Source organism: Ammospiza caudacuta, chromosome 2, assembly GCF_027887145.1.
Source record: "Ammospiza caudacuta isolate bAmmCau1 chromosome 2, bAmmCau1.pri, whole genome shotgun sequence".
In the NCBI taxonomy this organism is placed as follows: Eukaryota; Metazoa; Chordata; class Aves; order Passeriformes; family Passerellidae; genus Ammospiza; species Ammospiza caudacuta.
In genome coordinates, this window is record NC_080594.1 from 93,220,084 (window position 1) to 93,240,196 (window position 20,113).

At 42.8% G+C, this 20,113-nt stretch overlaps 1 protein-coding gene across 1 annotated transcript in view; it reads right to left on the bottom strand.

Annotated features, from left to right (window-relative positions):
* ST6GAL2 (ST6 beta-galactoside alpha-2,6-sialyltransferase 2) overlaps positions 1-20,113 on the bottom strand; it is a 169,166-nt gene that overhangs the window by 10,671 nt on the left and 138,382 nt on the right. The window contains exons 3-6 of the mRNA XM_058825438.1: positions 9,947-10,949; positions 5,944-6,041; positions 2,711-2,812; positions 1,438-1,612 (exon numbers count right to left, since the gene is read on the bottom strand). Of these exons, the coding sequence (XP_058681421.1) occupies positions 1,438-1,612; positions 2,711-2,812; positions 5,944-6,041; positions 9,947-10,892 (1,321 nt within the window). The 5' untranslated portion in view covers positions 10,893-10,949. The remainder of the gene's footprint in view (positions 1-1,437; positions 1,613-2,710; positions 2,813-5,943; positions 6,042-9,946; positions 10,950-20,113) is intronic.

A 20,113-nucleotide genomic window follows, 5' to 3' on the forward strand; every position in this document is an offset into this window, starting at 1 on the left:
AAATTCCCACTAGAGAAGAAGGCAAATTTGCCTCTGTACACAGAGTATATTTATCTGCATAGCTTTTGTTGTTAAAATTTTGCTTGTTTAATGGTTTATATTTTCAAAGCTTTCTCTGCTTGAAGGATATTTTTTGTCACTAACATTTAGATTTGGGATTGAAGATTGCTGTTCTAGTCTCATAGTGAAATTAATTCCATTTCTTCAAAGAAAGCTTTTGAAGTGTTTTTTATGTATAGTGGAATTACAGATTGACAGCACAATGATCCTCTTCAATATTCTTACAATCAGCAGCTGTTAACCTATTTTTATCAACAGCTTCATTGCTACAAGAAACACTTTTGCAAAACGCAGCTGGTGAGATCATTTCGCATGAACTGTCTTCTCCCTGTGAATTTTTACAAGCAGGTTCCAAAAAAACCTCACTTCAAGAAGTAACCAACTGCCAACAACACACCAGGCCTCCTTTACCTTCCACTCATGTTCCAAGTATGCACAACCCACTCAAGGCAAAGATCAAAGATGGGCATCTCCCAGAAACCTTTGTATTCTCCCTCTGGGAGCTTCTGCATCCTCTCTAAGGCCTTTGGTGTGCTCCAAGGTGACCTAGGATGCCACTACTGCATACAGAACCCAAGATAAATGTTCAAAACTGACTTTCCCATATCAGATGCAATCTCAGGTGTCTTTGCTTTCAGATTCAAATACAAAGAAAAAAAACCAAACCATTTTCTGACTGCAGCAAATACCTATCAGATCAATTTCACAATGTCAGTGAGGAAAGGATGGAGTTTCCAAAGCAGAAGATGGTATTTGAAGCTCTACTGCCCTGTGAGTCTAGAAGCATAAGCCAGGATGACCCTGACTCAGCCTTGCCACTCTGCCTACTTGCATCCTTTAGACCTGTCCACACACAGAACCTGCTGTGGGCAGAGTGCCAAATTGTGCCCTCAGAAATACTAAGGAAGGACCAAAAAAAATACAGTGGAACTCTATTGCTTCCAGTGAAGAAGAGAAGTGCTCAGACTGAGCACTAGAAGCCCTTGGCCTATGTCGAGAATACAGCTCAGCCTGCCATTGATTTCATCCTGCCTACATGATCTGCCATCTGAGGATTCTCTGCTCTATGATCCCAATGAGGAACTTCAGAACTGACTAGGTCCTCAAAAGATACATTAATATGGAATAATACGAATTTCTCATAGATATATGCATGTTTTATGGATATGATAGACATACTATGGATGCAAAGGGCAAGAAAGCAGAACATCAAATTCACCCAGCTGTTTTCTAGTTCTCATACTGTGTGTTTTTGCTAGTCATTGATTCTGTATAAAGCACACAGTACACATGTATGGACTTGATCCTCATGCAATGTATACGTTTGAAATTAATTTTTTAATCTAACATGTCTACTGGGACCTTTGGTACACCTACCAATAAACCCTGAAGAAGGAGGATTGGGCTGTATCTTCTCTTTAGTGTTCTCCTGAATTATGTCCCAGAGCTGCCATATAAACTTTGGATGGAGGATGTAGAACGGCTGGGTTGGATTCTTCCTGCGATGCTGTACGTAGGGAGTGAACAGATCATAGTCTGGTTTCTTATACCACTGGAGGAAAAAAGTCACATGGTTTTTAATAGTAAGAAACATTTTTGAACACTACATGTACAATAGCATAAACTGCCTTCATTTGGGTTCTACAGAACAGAAGCAAAGGTAGCAAAGCAGCCTGCACTGGTGGATGCTTCTGCTAGAAAGACATTACTCACTCTGGGCTATTCTGTTTCTTCCCTTCATACAGAAACTCCCAATAAGTAATTGACTGCTGTGGGATGAGCCAAGACCATTTTTCCCCCACAGATCCACATTAAAGAAGAGGTTCAAAGAGCTTTAGCATGCTATCTGGGCCTGGGGGTGAGTGTTCCTCTGCAAGCGTGCCCGTCCCTGACGGAGGCAGCAGAGCCGTGACGCAGGCTGATGGAGCCTGCGTGGGAGCAGGCAGCCCCTGGCATCTGTTGCTAAGGGAGTGCAGCAGATGAAGGTTTACTTTCTACTCTGCAGCCTGCTCAGCTCCGAGCTCCCTGTGCCAAAAGCCATCAGATCAACTTGTCTGCTGGGGCTGCAGCAACAGCCAAAGTGGAGACTCCCCCAGTGACAAGCAGATGGACATCTGCTGCTCTCAGTGAGGGGGTGGACGGCAGGGCACAGATGGCAGTGGGACAGTGGACATAAAGGGAATGCTGGTGGGGAGGAGGCCTGAGAAATGGGGAAGGCACCCAGAGAGATTTTCACTTGGATGTTATATTTTGTTTGGGAAGGCAGAGGGGAAGATGGGGAAAAATTGATGCAGTTTTTCACCTTTCCTGATAAAACCTACTCCAGAAATCTAGCAATGCTCCCTCCTTGGCAAACACACAGAAAACTCACTGTTATGTGAAAACAGGAATGTGTTATCAAACAAATGCCACTATTCATCTATCCTCGCATGTCAGAACAGTCCCTTCCAGTATAAATGCTGGCTACTAAAAAGTTTGTGACCAATTAACCAATTTTGACCAAGTCCTATAGACATAGCATTCTCCACTCAGATACAGACAGAACCTGGGGCTGATGGTGAAAAGGGAGAACCAGGAGACTAAAGTAGTAAATTAATTTTCTCCAGTACTTTCAAATAATTGGGAAAAAAGGTCCAAGTGGATATCTTACCACATTCAGATTTGCAGAGTAGGGAGCAGGATCCCAGGCTACTAAAATAACATCTTTATACAAGGAGCTGTCGACAAAGTGATGGTTGGGATTGGTGAGAATCTGCAAACACAAATGCAAAGAATTCCACTGCATTAAAAGCAAGCGGGATCCAGGAAAATAGCAAAATCCTTCTCTCAAGTGAACAGTCTTACCCACGCTGCTGTTTGTTATGCTTCAGTTCTGGTGATTTTAAGCATCTTGTTTTGTTAAAAAAATATACAAAAAAAGGTTAGCCATAAACAGCACTCATGACAGTCTGAAGTAGCAGCATGCTGAATTACTCTCCATCTGTGAGGGATGTGATGGTACCACTTGAGATGCTGTGTTATCGTGTATCAACATTACCGTGTACTCTGGAACTCGAAAATGAAACAGTATGTCAGATCACCTGTGGGATCCTCTTGGACACGGAGCAGCTTTCTTTGAAGGGCTACAGCCCCCAAGGGTAATGTCTTTCTCTAATGTCACCCATCTCCAGCCACCTTTTTCAAGGTTTTCTCATTTTAACAGAAAATCATCAATGAAAAAAATGCAAATTAGACCATGACTCTACAAATTGGAATACCTAAAGAAACAATTCCAACAACAGGCATGTTACAGGGCTATTTTTGAAGGAATTGTCATTTTGCTCTAATCACCTGCCCTCATATAACTCCTTCCTGCATCTCCCAGTACTTTGCCTGATCATCCCACCACAGTGGAAGTCTACTCTTCACTCCTGCTGGCTCACCCCTTCCAGAACCCTCCAGGTCCAACTAGATCTCTTTGATTCCTGGTGCATCCAATGCCAGGCAGTTCAGCATTGGTCAAAACAGCATGAATTTTCTTCCAGCTGTTAAAATAATCAACATTCCAGACAAATAAATTCATAATAATTTTAATTTCCCTTTAGGATCCAATGAGCCATATTTAATTATGCATATTTTTCTTCAGAAAAATAATATTGTTGCCATAGCAATATTCTTCCTACCATAAACTTTGAGTTTAATGATTTCCATCAGCCTTCTACAGTAAGAACAGAATTAGTCATGCTGCTATCAGCAAGCATCCCCAACTTAATTTTCCTCAGAACAATTTTCACCTCAGAATGTAAACACCTTTTTTGAGTATACAGAGCAAATTGACCAAAAGGCCAAGATTTTAAAAGCTTGGTTCCACACTTAGCACACAAAGGAGCTCTTACTTGCCTTTCAGTAAACAAGAGTCCTCTGGAGGTGCTGTCCACACAAATTTCACTTTCAGTGAGTCTGCATTCATACCTATGAGTTTTTGCTGCAATAACAGCATCTATTAGTACTGTTATTGCAGCCAGTGCACAGGTTTCCTTCATATCCTTTGGGCTTTCACAGTGGAGAATATGAAGGAAGAAGGGGCCACTGCAGCCTTTTAATTAAATGAATGCAGGAGTTTCCAGCAGTGAGGAGGGGAGGAGGGTCAGTAAACCTGTACAGGTAACCCAGCGACAGCACAGGTAGGGAAAGCAACTTCCATCAAGTGGCTTGTGCAGATTTCAGTCTCAGAGAGGGCAAGGCTAACTTCTCACCAGATGCACAGACCACCGTGGATGGCTTCTAACCTCTTTGGAGAAGCACAAAGCTGGTGGGAATGCAAACACTTGTGAGGAAGCCATGGGAGCTGACCTGGTCAGAACTTTGCTCTCTGTTTTCTTGAGAGGTCTTATGGGGAGCAAGCCTTGCACAGTGCAGAAGAGAAGACCATGGGACCCTCCACTGCCATCCCAGTGGGAATGTACTGCAGCAGCTCTGGGAGCCAGAAGCCCCCAGTCTCCCTGCATGGGGAGTAGGCAATATAACCACAATCTCTCTGAATTTTCTGGGGAGCTAAAAAGCTCAGATCACTCCCTGAGAACATTTCTCTCTTCTACAGGAAGCCTACTGAATCTAGTAAACTGTAAAGAGTTTCTAAACCTTTATCCTTGCCCAATTCAGGAGTTCAGGCATGGTCAATGCCAGGACATTTTGGCTAACAGTAAAACAGAGAATCATGAAAGAAAAGGGAAAAAACCCAACAAAATAAAAAAAAGTAAAATAAAATACATGAAAATCCATGTTCCCTGATACACTGATTACAGCACTTAAGGCAGAATAAGATATTTCTGCTTTCTTCTTGTGAACAAAAGGGGGCATATTTAACCCAAATCACTTCAAAGATCTAGTCTGTCCTGCAGCCTCACAAATACCTACAAAAGAAGTGAAGTGAATGACAGCAAACAGTCCTCTTTTTGATGGCAAATAACATGAACTTATTCACATAAAAAACACACCCAACAAGAACAGGCTTAGCTTGGGCAGCCACTCAAAGCAAAAGAAAAAATGAACTAAAAAAAATTAATTACAGTAACTGAAAATTTTGCTGTCCTTCAACACGAATCAATACGTGCAGAGCCTACTGCACGGCCAACCATACTCCTGGAGTTGACTAAATAAACTTATTTCAGTGTGTCATAAAATTTCACTGAAATTCTCTTGTTGATTTTTATCTGCATTTCATAAAAAGCAAGGAGGTTTGATTTGCCCAAGACAGGAATTCAGGCAACAGCATTTTTGAACTTGAAAAACTACTCTCAACCATAAGGTGTCACTGTAGCTCGTCACAATTATTTATTTACACCCATACACAGAAAATCCCATTTTCTCTTGTTTCCATTCAGATGAACAAACTCACCTGATGTGTAATACCCTGCACACACTAAAGTTTTTTACTAGTTCTTTCCAAAATTTTAAACCATGATGACTTGCCTAGTGTTACACAAACTCAGTTCCCATTTCTTTTGCCTTCCAGCAAGGAAATAATTGGGGAACTGGAAAATATGAGAAAATAGCTTTGGAATCACCACAGCCTGAGCTCCACGAAAATCCTGGAGGCAATGGCTTCTCCAGGAGGTCAAGGTCTTCTGTGCTGACAGCTCTCTGGCATCCTGCAGAGCCTCCACAGATCAGTTCACACGAGAAACTTTACAAACTGGTTCTCTGAAATGAGGCTATCGAGCCACTCTACACTGACAGCAGTGCAAACATCCCTGTAAGGGAAAACTTTCACCTTCTCTGCATCACAACTGTTTAATCACTACCTGCTTCCCATATTACCCAACACTTTTTCAGAGGTTATTAACTTCCTGTCCTATTGTGCAGAAGAGACATTGACTTGAACTCTGAAAAGGAAGATCTTACCTGAGAATTAATGATCCGCATGGTTGTTTTATTGCCAACATCTTTTTCATAGCCACGTGTTGGAGCAGAATTAAATCTTAAAACAGCATCATGAGAATCTAGAAGCACAAATGAGGGGGTAATTCTTTTTTCTTAGCATGCTGAACAGTAAGATAAAACCAGTTATCTAAACTAATAAAAGCTTACACATTTGTCCTAATCTGGATATTCTAAGGATGATGAATGTTCTGCTATGCACAAACAAAAATCCTCTTGCATCTGCCATATGTTATTAACATAAAAGCCCACTAGGAAAAAAATTCAGATTAATCTATTAATTTAGCATGCAATACTAAAATACTTCTCTTAATTGGATAGACTTACTGTGGGAAGACTACTAGCACACCCAGTACACACAATTGCTCACTACTTCTATCACAAAATTTACAGAGAATTACTCCATGGAAAAGCATGTAAACTGCAAGGATATCTAATTGCACATTTGAATGAACAACAATCCTTCACTACAAGATTGTGTTTCACAGTATTTTATAATACGTGAAAATCTCAGACTACCCCAAATCTATTAATCATACTGTGTACATATTCTCAAGCTCAGTACAAATCTTAAAGAGCCTCTGTATGGCAGCCAGCCCACACATCTGCTCACACAAAGAAACCTCAGGATCCCTTGGTAGCAAAGATCTAACAGAGCTGAACTGTCAAAGTTACTGCACAAGCAGTTGACCTTGGAGTCATGGAGAAGAGAAAGCAGCTCTAGGTCAAGTATGGGTCAAGGGTAGACACCACATGCAAGCCTCCATTGGATAAGAGCTAATCACCCTCCCAGTGCTTCTTTCAAGGGGATCTCAAAGCCCAAAAGGTGTGAAAGAGAGCAAGACATATTATCCACTGTCTAGAAACAACGGCCCCTGCTGGTAGGTGGTATTTGGTCTGTTTTTATCCCTTCTGTCCATGGAAGCTGAGAATATGAAATGCCTTAACCGACAGGTAGGTAGTCTGTATTGCTGCTCATCTCTAGTCATTTAAAATGTGTTATCTCTAGCTCAAAAACTGGAAGAGACAAAAGTCTCCAAAGATAACCAATGTGCCAATGGAGACTTGGCTTGCTCCTATCAAACTGGGATCTTTCATCTTTTCCCTCCTTTACTCTGCACTTCTTGTACTCCATACAGGGAAACACGGTGTGGCATGCAGCCAGCAGTCTGATCTCAGACATACATGTTAGCATTAATATGTCATGTCTGAAAAGAGGGATTTTGCCAGATGCCCACCAAACCCAACTCTTCAGAACCTTATGAGTGGAAATTTATTCTGTGTCCCATGCAGGGACAGCCCTAGCCTCAACACCCAGACTTCATCTACCAAGCATCTTGATTGTGCAGGAACTAAAGGAAATGAAGAATCTGCAGGTACTTCACATATTTGGAGAAGGAAAAGAAAAACACAAGTTTGTTGTAATGAATGTAAGAACATAAATTTGGACCCATGATTGACAACTTTTAGACAATCTGTTGACTGAGAACTGGATTATGAAATGGGAATTGTATGATTTGCAGCTTAATTGTGAGACAGCTTGATGCATTTCCAACAACACTCATGCTGATTCTTCATAGACAGATGAAAAACTTCTTCTTTGCCAAAAATAGCTGGTTTTAAATAAACTGATTTTAATCTTAGTATGTGTTTGTAGATAAGCATTTTAAAGATCAAAAACCTTTGGGGTTTGATCACAGATCCCTGTTACTTCCTATGATGCCAAAATAATTGGCTCTCTCAGTTAATATCATGATCACAATGGGAGTGTTTGCTATACTTGTACACTATTTCCATGCCTACTTTCATTTAAAAACAGTCAGAGGGGTGGGGGAGAGGAGGGCAAAAGGCAGAACACAAATTAACATTTTTGCTTGTGTTTCTAATAGGAACACAGAAGAGGGAGCTAAAGGCCTGTGAAGGGAAATGTCCTTCACTACTTCTTTCATAGGTATTTTTTTTCCTCTCTTGGGAGAATAAACCATGGAATCACAGAATGGTTTGGGTGGGGAGGGACCTTTAAGACCATCTAGTTCCAACCATCCTGCCATAGACAGGGACACTTCCACTAGACCAGGCTGCTCAGAGCTCCATCCAACCTGGCCTTGAACATTTCCAGGGGTAGGGCATCCACAATTTCTCTGGACAATCTGTTCCAGGGCTTCACCACCCTCACTGTAAAGAATTTCTTCCTAACATCTAATTTAAGCCTCTTCTCTTTTACCTTAAAATTGCTCTCCCTTGTCTACCATTGCTGTAAGCAGTCACTTGGCCCCCCACAGTCTGGGCCAAATCCTCTCCTCAGTCACTGGTATCTGCCCTGAGAGAGTTTTATAAAAAACCTTCTGTGACTGCTGGTGCCCCAACATCTCCTTGCACAACACGTATGAGATCTAAAAATTCTATGTGGGCTTTTTCAAACCCAATCTTCCTCTCTTTAGTTGGCATCAGATGACAATTTCCCATTTAAATCCAAAGTTCTTCTGTAGAAAATGACATAAGGTTCGGTGCCCAGAAGCTTCCTAAGCAAATGGGCGCACTCAGGAGCAAGCAGGCCCCAGGTACCATGTCAAGCACCCAAGTCCATGTCTGGGCTGCACCTGAGTGTGCAAATATGACTTGAAACATGCTGTAATACGTGATTATGTAAATATGTCACAATGTGCTATGGATTCTACAGTACAGCACTAATCCATACTGGTGTAAACTGGTTGTACTGGGGAGCACTGACAGAAGATTCTGTTTCAGTCAAAGATAACATGCTGGAGAAGGTAGGAACTGCTAAGCTTTTTCACCCCAAAGATTTCTACACCAGCAAGGCTTCCTATGGAATTAGGGGTTACCCTGGTGTGATTTTAGCTGCAGGCTAGCTGGGCACCTTTGCTGTGCTGGAAGCCCATTGTAAGAGTTTGATAATCCTAGAAGCTCCAACATATCCCAGAGATTTAAAGAAAACCTATCGGTGTCAAAGAGATGACACAGAGTGATGAGGCAAGTATTGGGATGTGAAGTCCTGGAAGATGGGAGGATTAATGAGTGAACATCAAAAGGTTTTTTATGGAGTGCTGAAGGAGATAACTCTTCTTGTTTCAGTAACAAGTTCTGAAACCTTTCATCCTTCTTTCAACACTCTTAGCATACTGCACATGTACTACTAAAATGAAGAACTACTGAGATATTAACACGGGTAGTAGCAATATTTAAAAAGAAAAAAAAAATAGAAGTGACCTGGACTAGTTTTATGGTCCCACCATCCTTTTCTGAATAGCTACTACAAAACTCCCACCTTGAGGTGGGGGAGTCTGAGTGACACTGACATCTCAGCACACCTGTAACCTCACTGACTCAGTGTGGCAATGGGAAAACAATGGGTGAACACACTTGAACTCACTGAAATTCAGTCTCGGAAAAGAGGCCAGGGGACTTGATGTCAGTGCATGAAGCTACTCAAGGGTCTGAATTCCTTATATCTGTGAACTCTAAACCAGCAAGAGAGGAAGAGGACACTCTACTGCTTCTTGACATGGAGACAAATGTCTCGGCCAGCCACACAACAGCAGTTGTGAGCTACTGCAAAATAAAGACCAGTGTAACACAGCTTTGCAGAATAAAATCTGAACACAGCTCTAATCTGCTGAAGAAATAAATGCATGTTGCACACAAATGTTGAATATCGCAGATCTGATGTAACCAGTTCTGCCTCCCTACTACAAGATGTAATATGATAAGAAAGCATCATTGTTTTCTTTAAATTAGATTATGACTTCAGGCCTGATTTTCCTTTCAGTTATATTGTTCTGAAAGGGAACGGCCTCACTGAAGTCCATTAGTTTACATTCATGCAACTGTAGTAAGAGAGAGCAAACAGACTTTACAGATCTGTGCTTGAGAAGCATGAAACTTTTGAAATTTAAATATGAACATGCATATACATACACACACACACAAATAGATACATTTCACCCACCTATTTCGTCCCCCAGAGAGGAGTTCAGTATTGCACCAGCAGACATAACTACTGCACAACTCCCAAAGCCATGTGCATATAATTTGACCAGTGGAATTTGGGGAACGTGCTTTTCCCATCCAAGAGTGGAGAAGGGAGCCTCCTTGCCATCTATTGTTTTCACATTCACTCTTTCTTTTAGCTCACAGAATAGCTGGTCTCCTGTCAACTTGGAGTTTCGCTTCCCCTTGAACCGCACCCCATGCTTATTGGTACTCAAATAATCTTTCATCGCCTTCTGCAGTCGAGGGTTTAGCATCTTGGAAGAAACATCCCCTTTCCAAAGCTTGTAAAGAAAGGATTTCGACATTGTGGAATACAACCCATCCCAGTCATCAGATTCATTAAGCATCTGGCCTCTCCTATGCTTTGTGCTCCTTCTCCTCGTTCTTCTCTGATGGCTCCAGTTGCTCTGTAAAACATTTCCTTTTGGATTATTCACATCAGCCGAAATGAATTTTTCTACCTCTTGAAGGCGGTTGTGTGACTGAGGCTGACCAGCAGCAAATAAATAATCATCATTCACTTGATAGAAAGCACTTTTTGATTTTCTTCCTAACTGGGGTGGAAAAAACTCATCTTCATTTCTAAAGTCCTCTTCCAATACAGTCCATTTCTTAGAATTTGCAGTCCCAGATTTAAAAGTACCTAGGAGATCTTCATTAAGAAGTACCTCGTTCCCATCAATGGTTTCAGAGAATGATGGGTCATGAATGGCTCCCATGATGACTCTCTGCTTGCCCTGAAGGGGCAGAAGTCTCTTGGTTTCAATGTAAGAAAAGGAACTTGGAACTGGTTCAGCAGTGTTGCTATCTGTAAAATAGATGAATATCACCAAGAAAAGCAGGCCCCATGCAAAGATACCAAAAAGCATGAGTTGTTTCCATTGCTTCAAGTTAGGTTTCATGGCAATGCCTTTACCACCTCCTCTGTGCCTTGAAGTATTGGTGAAGGAAAATGAAACCTGTAGAGAACATCAAATGCTATTAAAAATCATTCAAAAAACAAATACAACTTCGAAATATCTTAACACATATTGATAGATGCTGCAGAATTAAACTCCAAGCAGTAGCACAAAGGATTCAGTAGCAGAAACACACTCCAGAGCCTGCAGACACTGTAGGAGTGACACGCTTTGGCTGTAACCACACCGTGACAGCTGCTAGCTGCAAAAGAAGCTGGTGGCCAGTTTCTACAGTAACTCTGGATCCTGCCTTCGGGGAGATCATGTGCCTGCCTGCTTCTGCTATACCCAGCGTAGCACTGGGAGAGCAAAAGCAAAGCCCCTGCCTGGCTGCATGCACAGAAGCTGTCTTCTCTTTACCACTCAAAGTCCTCATGCAGGGGAACTGTGAGCAAGCCTGTCTCCAGAGGGACCAGGCAGGGAGCACAAGCTCTACATTGCAGCCCTCCTCTGCCCACAGCCTGGAAATTATGGTTTTCTGTGCATATCATCAGGGGGTGAAGGGTAGAGCATCACACAAACAGGTCAGAGGGGAGCCTCCTCCTCAGCAGGTATGAGCTGGCACAGCCCCAGTGGCTGCATCATTTCTTGCCTGATATCAGACCTGAGTAAGAGCAACTCCTGCACCTCTGCTACGGATGCTGCACGCACACTGAAGTGGCATGAAGGAGTTGTGCACATCAAGGTGCCAGGGGGTTTATATTTCCCAAAAAGGAGAATGGGTGGCACAACTATCTAAATACATTCCTTTAGGATAAGATTGAGATTTACAAAAAGGGAGTGGGTAGAGAATGTCAGACCTAGTCCTGGAAATATGTGCCCTATTAATACCTGGGGGTTTTGGACAGCTTGTGCATTAGTGGAGGGATGCATGGTCCAAATGAAACAAAGTTTGACTGAGGGGGCTGTGTTCCAAGGAAAATACATACCACGTTGCTAGACCGTCGAGCACACTATGCCCTTACACGACCTCACTTGCTTAATCAAGTGGTGTGACTATCAGTTACAAGCCTGACTGAAGCAAATCCCCACCATAAGCCTTACCATTCACCTCCCTGCACCACAGTCATCATCAGTGTAACTCAGTGTACTAATTAGTGACAGACCACTCACCTGATCCAAATTAAAAATAAACCAAGCCCTATTTTCTGGAGTTTTCTTTCTAACCCATTTGTGTCGATAACAACTTAATGGTGGGACTTAAGAGCCACTTGTACCAGCCAGCTGTGATCAGCAAAGGGGAGTGGGAGCAGGGGCAAGCTTGGATTTCATTACCAGCCTGCGCCTCAGGAGCCACCATCTCATCACATCACATCCAAACAGCTTACAGGCCTGTGATAACACACTGCCTGCTCCCCCTGGCCATCAGGAGGGACCAAAACCACAGTTACCACACGCTATCACCTTTCTGCAAGCTGCTAAAGTACATCAAAGCTGAGTGCAAAGTTTAAACTGAGGCTGTAACTAAGACTGTGTTTTCACATGAAAAAGAAGCCAGCAGTAACAGCAGTGTAAGACGTTCTCTTTCTGTCCTTCATTCCTGCATTGTGCCTCTGCTGCTGCCAACACCCCCGTGTGTGGAACTGATATAGGAGGGAAATACAGGTTAGAGGGTTTTCTTGGGTTTTTGGGTTTTTTTTTTGGTTTTTTTTTTTTTTTTGGTTTTTTTTTTTTTTTTTTTTTTTAACTGGGTCCACTTCAGTGTGGTCACACATCCAGTTGTTTCAGCACAAATGGGTAAATCACCTACCACAATGTAGAGGGAGAACAAACCGCAGGTGGTATTAGCAGAGATAACTGAGAGATGTTTCTGCTGACCTCCAGAGAATGTGAGACTGCACTATAACGTTTCCAAACCGTCTATTTTAACGATCTCGACAAAGACAACTGACTTTGGGGCTCAAGGCAGTGTCCAGCCAGAGGGAGGATTCATAAAGTTACGCTTGGATGACCAAATTTCATTGCAATTTCTAATACACAGAAAAAAAAATCATGATTGTGATAACCCAGTGCTCCACATATGTTTGGCTTGGCTCAGCTCACAGAAACCACACGGAAGAAAGCTATTACTCCAACTGACCCATTTCCTACTTGCACTCTGCTGCTGCAAGATTGCTCTCTGCAGTACCTCGACACTCCCACACCTTCCAATTTTAAATCACTGCAGGTGATGTCCTGTGGGAGTTGCCTTACAGTATATGGCTGTTGTGCCAGTTAGGTCTGCCCTGAAGTTATTGCAACCTGCCCACTCATCAGTGTTCAGATGGTTCGCATTTTAAAATCAGCATTCTTCACCCATCTGAACTGCTTTCATCTCTTTTTATCATTTTCCCTGATGTGTTTCCCCAGCACTTTTCAACATGTGGCTTCCAAACCACTATGTAAGTTAGTCTTTGCTCAGTCAGATGTTTCTCCTGCTGAATATACATTTCTTACAAGATCTGCAATGGAAGCATCTATCATGATCTTTTTAACAGATAAGCTTGCAGGAAGTCAAACTCATAAAGGAAGAGGTCACTAATATTTTGCACTGAGTCACGTAGCAAGTCCAGACACAATTTAATCTATAAATGTTACAATTTACTCATTCCCCAACCAGCTTTGTTATATCCTATAACCAGAAGTTGCTAAGAAATAGAAAGGTTTAGTCCTAAATCAGGTGTGAGACTACAAATTTCTAATTGTCTGTGATCAAATGTTTGGCACAGTAGATTGCCACAACATAATAAGTCAAGACTCAGTATTCAGCCTAAAATAAGAAAAAGGACTGAGATGCATTATTAATTATTTTTAAATTAAAGCAAACAAAAATCTGCCCCCCAAGCCCTCCACAACACTTATGTCATGAAAGCACACTCATCTTGGTCAGCATGCACATATTAGCATGCATATGATTAGCTTCTTTGTGCAGCAAAAAAATACCCACATGAAACAAAAAAACAGCACCCAACAATATATTTGTATTTAACACCACAAGCAAAAGATGAGGCACCAGTGAGAATAAATCCAAAAACTTTACACATTAACTACTGCAGAAGCTTATCTGCAATTCCTTGTTACAAGTGGGGCCTCAGAAATGATACCCAAATCTCTTGAAAACTGGAGCTCTGTGCTGCTTTAATGTTTTTTGCTCACAAGAAATGCCTTGTGCTCCAGCAGTACAGCTGAGCTGGAAGCAAATTCAAGGTCATTACTGTATTAGTTGCAAGAGGACCTCTACAACTTCACAGGATCTTGAAGCCTGTGTGTCCAAAGCTGCACGAAGTTCAGAGAAATATCAGTTTATCTTATCTCCCTCTACACTAAACATCCAGTCCTCTCCCCCTCAGCCCTTGCAGCTTCTCACACCTCACAGTCCCTGGCTTTGAAAATGTTTGGGAGGAGAGGGGAGCCCTTCCACAAGCTCCCCACCATCCTCCTGCTGGCAGCAGACCCCTCTGCTGCTCAAGGGGGATCTTCCTCAGCATCATCAGGGGATGCCCCTGGATTCCTGCCCTGTGCTGCCTTCAGCAGCACATCTCAATTGCAAAGAGAAAAGCATTTGTGTAGGAAACCAGAAATGACAATTGCAACTTTTTTGTTTAGCTGAATTACACCGGCTAAATAAATAAAAACAGGTGGTTTCATGGGTGCAATTACTGAAGTCCACTGGATGCTTCAGGATAAGCTTCCATCTTTTTTACCTATGCTCACCATACAGCTTTTAAACTGTTAAAGCAATTCTGCACAAGTTTTAAAATTATCATTAGCATTTCTTATTGTCTCCAAATTCACCCCCCCCCCCCCCCCCCCCCCCCCCCGCTGTAATAATCTCCTTACTTACAGGCTGCTGGAGTCAAAGCTGCTGCAGAGGAGGAGCAGAGGAATAAGTCTACCCCTGGGGGAAACACTGGAGACTTAACCCAACCCAGCTTCCTCTCCAGCAGAAGTGATAAGCCTGTTTTGCCCCAGAGGCTGAAGACCTCATTTTCCTATGTATCTCCCTTCCGATGGCTCCTTCAATCATTAACTGATTTAAGTTCCAACTACCATATGGAGAATGGCTTTTTTCCTTTCCCAGTCTGGCCATTCACACAAAAGCCCTGGAAAACATGAGGCAAGGTACAAACCAGGGAAGTGGGCAAAAAGGGAAGACTTTCTTATTTGCTTAATAGAAGTCTTAGCAGCAGCTATGTAAAAGAAAGGCAAACCCCAATGGTATCTTTGAGGCATCTCAGGAAATAAAGGCAATTCCCCAGTGGAAATTAAAGGCTGATTTTCCAGAAGCAGCACCCACTTGTGGGAAATTTCATCTTGCCAAGCTCAGATGCAAGAAACCAAAGAGTTCCCCCTCCCTTTATAAAGCCCATTGTTTTGCAACAAGGAGCACTTTTCATTTTTCTAAAGTAGGCCTCCTGACTATTTCTTAAATGAGAAGAGATGGATAAGGGAGATTTTTTTAATTCCTTTGAAACATTCCTTCCTTTCAACACTGTCTATTGTTAAAATTAATTTGTACAGACCCTGGCAGCTCAGAGGTCAGGATGGTTCAAGTTGATGGGCTAAGATGTGCACTGTTATGTTAAACAGGGTTTTTCTTGGCTGCAGCTTTGCAGCAAAGGTCACCACAGGGTTATTTGGGGTAGCAAATGTTAGCTGTGGGCAACCATTCCCAAAGGGCTGAGAATCAAACCAAAGTTTATTTGATGGAAAGCTTAGGCAGCCTGAACAGATAGCAAATGCTCTGTTAGTTTGCTGCATCTCTTAGTCAGCTAATTCCAGAGTATTAAGAAACCTCTGGCATAGGGCAAGACAGCTGGAGGCTGCATTTCCAGGGTGGGGAATACACTCGTCCTCTCATGCAGAAAGTGCCAAATTGGTTTTAGTGTTATCACATCATTTCTGCCATGGTGGAAGCCATACACTAGGCAGCAACAGACAGACAAGCCTGTGGGGAGTGGTGGCTGCCAAAAGATGTATATTAGTGTGTGGATGGCCTGTGCATTTGCCTTATTGGCTCTGATTAGGTCTCCTAATTAATGAATCTCTTTTGGACAACTTCCTTGTTAGTCCCAATAAATCTGGCTCTTCCCTTCAGAGGAGTCAAGCTGCATTCAGTATTTTTTGTGGCAACCTAAGACACTGTCTTCTGAAGTAAAGAAAAAACACCCAAAGAAATCTGAAGTAGGATTTTTTTTTCCAATATTGCCTTTTAAACCTATATTTAATTGTCTACCTAGAGAAAATTCCTTGAGAGGTATTCAAATAATGGTATTGCTAACCTGAACCACCTACTGAATCTGAGTGTCCCAAGTCAGAGCATTTGGAAAGACCAGTCTCAGGTTCTTACTTCTGAGGATGCAGGCAGGCAGTGTGCCTGTTCTTCAGTCCTCGGATAAAACCTAGGATTTCAAGTTAAAGGGGGTGGGAGTGAAGCAACTTTTTTATTTATTTTTACTAATGACCCATTTCCAGGAGCTTAGGCTGTAAGAAAATTGCCAAATATAGTGAAACTTGCAGTAAAACTCACTCAAGCTGGCAACCCGGCAGCTGGAGAAATGCTCAGTGGGGTTTCTGCCAAGGAACGTGTCCTAGATTATTCTGTAGGAGCACGGAGGCTTAGATGCATCAGTCTCTGGGGCTTAGTGGAAGGTCAAAGTTATCTTCTATGCATCTGATATCTAGTCTCCATGCTCCATCATCAAGTTCAAGCTTCCTGGCATTGAAGCCAGCTATCACTTTCCCACAGCCCACAGACCACATACAGGTTGTCCGAGTGTGGGCTGACAGGAGGGAAGTAAAAATAGAAAAGAAAAGCTGCACCAGCTCTGATCCTTCACAGGCAGACAGACCTTCCCACCACCAGTGGAAATGTTTAACAGAGCGACAATTGTCAGGGAGAACCTGGTTTCCCAGTGACTGACTGCACCTTGCAGGTGAACCTCCACCTACCCAACCTGCAGCAGCTTTTCTCAGGAGCCATGAGAGCAGCTCTCACTCTGACATGCCCTGAGATTCACCACTCCAGCCAGGATTTCCTCACAGATTTCAGGTCAGGGGAGACAACTGGACCTCTGTCTTTTCCAGAGAGGTATGAGCTGACCACAGTCTTGTTATTCTAGGTGAGGGTTTCTATAGAAATGTAGTACATACCACTTCATGTGGGATTCAGTACAACTTTAGTGTAAATCACTTCCAGGCTCTTTAATCAAAACTACAAAGGGGAAGAAGCGTTACAGGGTTGTGTGCAGACAAGCAGTTTCACAACAACATAACTCAAATCACCCCCCAGAGCCTCTCAAGGAGTGTCTCAGAGAGCCCTGTACTACCTGTACTCAGCCTTATCTACTTCTGACCCTTTTTTGCCCTTTGCTCTTGCCACAGCTTTGCTGTTTCCTGGTCCTGCTCACAGCAAGGTGAAAAGGTTCAAGGCTGCTGAAGTTGCTGCAATTGCCAACAGAGCTTGGTTCCACCACAGCAACCAGGTGCAGAAACCACCACTTTGGCCACAGTCCCTGGCATGCCCTCACACACAGTAAAGAAGCAGATGAAGTATTTTCACTGCCCTTGCAGATCTACCAGCTGGGTGCTTTGGATGGGTTTTGGTCATATTTCAGCTGCCACAGCACTGTCTCTTGATCCAGATGGCAGGGGAAAAAATCCACTTGTACCTACACCAATATAAAACCACTGCAAATATCCAAACCAATGCAAGTCACTTTTCCAAAGTGAAATTCAGTATGGCGCTGCACAGTCATGGAGGGATCTAGGTTTGCACAAACACCATCCCAGCAGGCTCCACTCTTCCACCCCAGTAGCTCCTCTGCAGATCCAACCACAGAGCTGCATGAAGTTTTTCTGTGCCACCTTTGTACAGCTCTCCTCCCTCTCACAAACTGCAGGTTGCAGAGGAACTGCAGTTGTTCCCAGGGCACCTGACCACCATGAAGGTCCTAGGAAGCTGAATGCTGTGCAGACTGAAAGATCAAGCTGGCAGGAGATAAAAGCCATGTGTGGAAACAAGGTGACCAGACTGATGGCCATCACTTACTTGCGCATCCTCCACTCACACATAACTGCTTTATTAAAGTATTTAGTTTTATTGCTGCAGTGAGGCCAATGAGGAGGAAGTGAGTTGTACACCAACACAGGGAGGAAGAAGCAGGGGCTGGGGGAGGCTGTGGCACTGAGCCAGGAAAGAAGGAAGCCTGGCTGCAGGGCAGCAGAGAGGCCAGGAAGGCAGAGAGACTGAAAATAAACTACACCCATAGTGCCGGTGGAGGAGCAAAACAACACCTGCCAGAGAGGCAGTGACACCTCAGCACCACAGGGAGGAGAACTGGAAGTGAAAACTTCCTCCCACCAGAATGATCACATCCTTCCCTTTGGGGAAGCAGCATGAGAGCCCAGGAAGGCCCTGGACTCAAGCATCCTACCCTATTCCCCCCAAGATGGGGAAGAGGCTGCCACGTTCCTTCAGCAGATGGGAAGCCTGGGTGAGTGGCAGGGCCCACGCTGTGTCTTTCCCCTTATTCTGGATGGCCACTCCCAGGTCAGTGTGCTGCTTCCTGCCACCCCTGTGACTGCGAAAGGGGACCCTGGAGCACTGAGCCTGGTCCTTGCAGGTGGAGCACAACCTTTGCACCAGGGCACTTTCAGACTGAGCTTTGCAATGGATCAGCACCCAAAAGAGTTGCACACATTTCCCGTGTGAAGGTTGCACATATTTCCCCTGTGAAGGCTACTTCACAGCCCATGCAGGGATGCTCCAACAGATGGTGCCTGAGGACACACAACATGAGCAGGAGTTTATGCCCATCTTTGGCACAGCCTGGCTTTCTCTGGGACTTATTCCCACCCACAGAGTAAGGTTTTAATCCCAATCCCCCCCTGCAAAAGCAGAGTTTAGGAGCAACCTGTGCTTATGTTTTGCTTTCATGTGTAACTGAACAGAATGCCAGGAACCTCTTAATGCACCAAAACAAGACAGAGAGGCACAGAGAAATGGATAATACCACTCAGTGTCTAATAAAACAGAAGAAAAAAAATCCAGCCAACATACATAACTGTATTGGGTTCCCTTCCCTCTTTTTAAGGGACAGCTTTTGATACCATACTTGCAAAAACACATAATTCAAAAAAGGAAGGAAGTGCTTTGAGGGTTTTTATTTAAAGCTTGACAGGATAAACGAATCACAGTCTCATTAAATCACACAAATCTCAGGCTGCACACAAGACTAAACCACGAGAAATAGGACGTTACAAATCCTCATGCAGTTCTACACTTCCAGCACAACAGCTCGTTTTATTTCTGCTCTTGGCAAGGTTAGAATAAAAGGCTTCTTTTCTTTGCTCCATAAATGTTTTTAGATGCTATATTACTTGAACTTAACACAGCAGTAATTGCCCTGAAAAAGGGCAATCTGAATTGCTTCCTTAAAGAAGGAAACATTTATAATAACACACACATGAACAGAGAGTACAGTTACAAAAGACCTGTTTCAATCTCATCACAAAAACTTGACCAAATTCACTCATTCTTCCAGGCAGAAGTGATTGGAGAATTTTGATTTTTCACTCTAAAGCAACATTTCTGAGATATACTATTATCCACATCTCTGTGTACCAGTGTATTTTTCATCTGCCAAGTATGCTCTTACTGTATGTTTCTAACACTGTAGGCACCGTTTCACTTTCCCTTTAATTACTAACTTCTTTATTGGACTGTAGTTTGTCTTTTTACATTTGTTCCAGAAAGCAAGCAATTCAGCCCTTGTTTAAAAACTCTAATATAGAACAATGTTAAACAAATTGTTCCCTGTTTCTCAGCTCTATCTCAGCGCCAGTTCCCATTTTGTTTATGTTAGCAAAATAATTGTAGGAGAATATTTAGAAAATTATCATTGTTTACATCTCATTTCTGTATATTCATATATATACATACAAACAACATTCTTTCTATGTGCTTGTTTGCCTTAGTCTAAAAGCTTGAGTAAAAAATTTCACCCTGGAAGAAGGCTTGCCAAACTGAAGGATGAAGTCAGTTAAGCCCTTTGTTACATTACAATCTAAAAATGAAATTTCCTGGACTGAAACAATTTTCCCTTCTTTTTTGTATATTTTAATACTTAACATGATTATGCTGATAATAAGCCAACCTACACTAGCTGGGATATTTTGGTTGG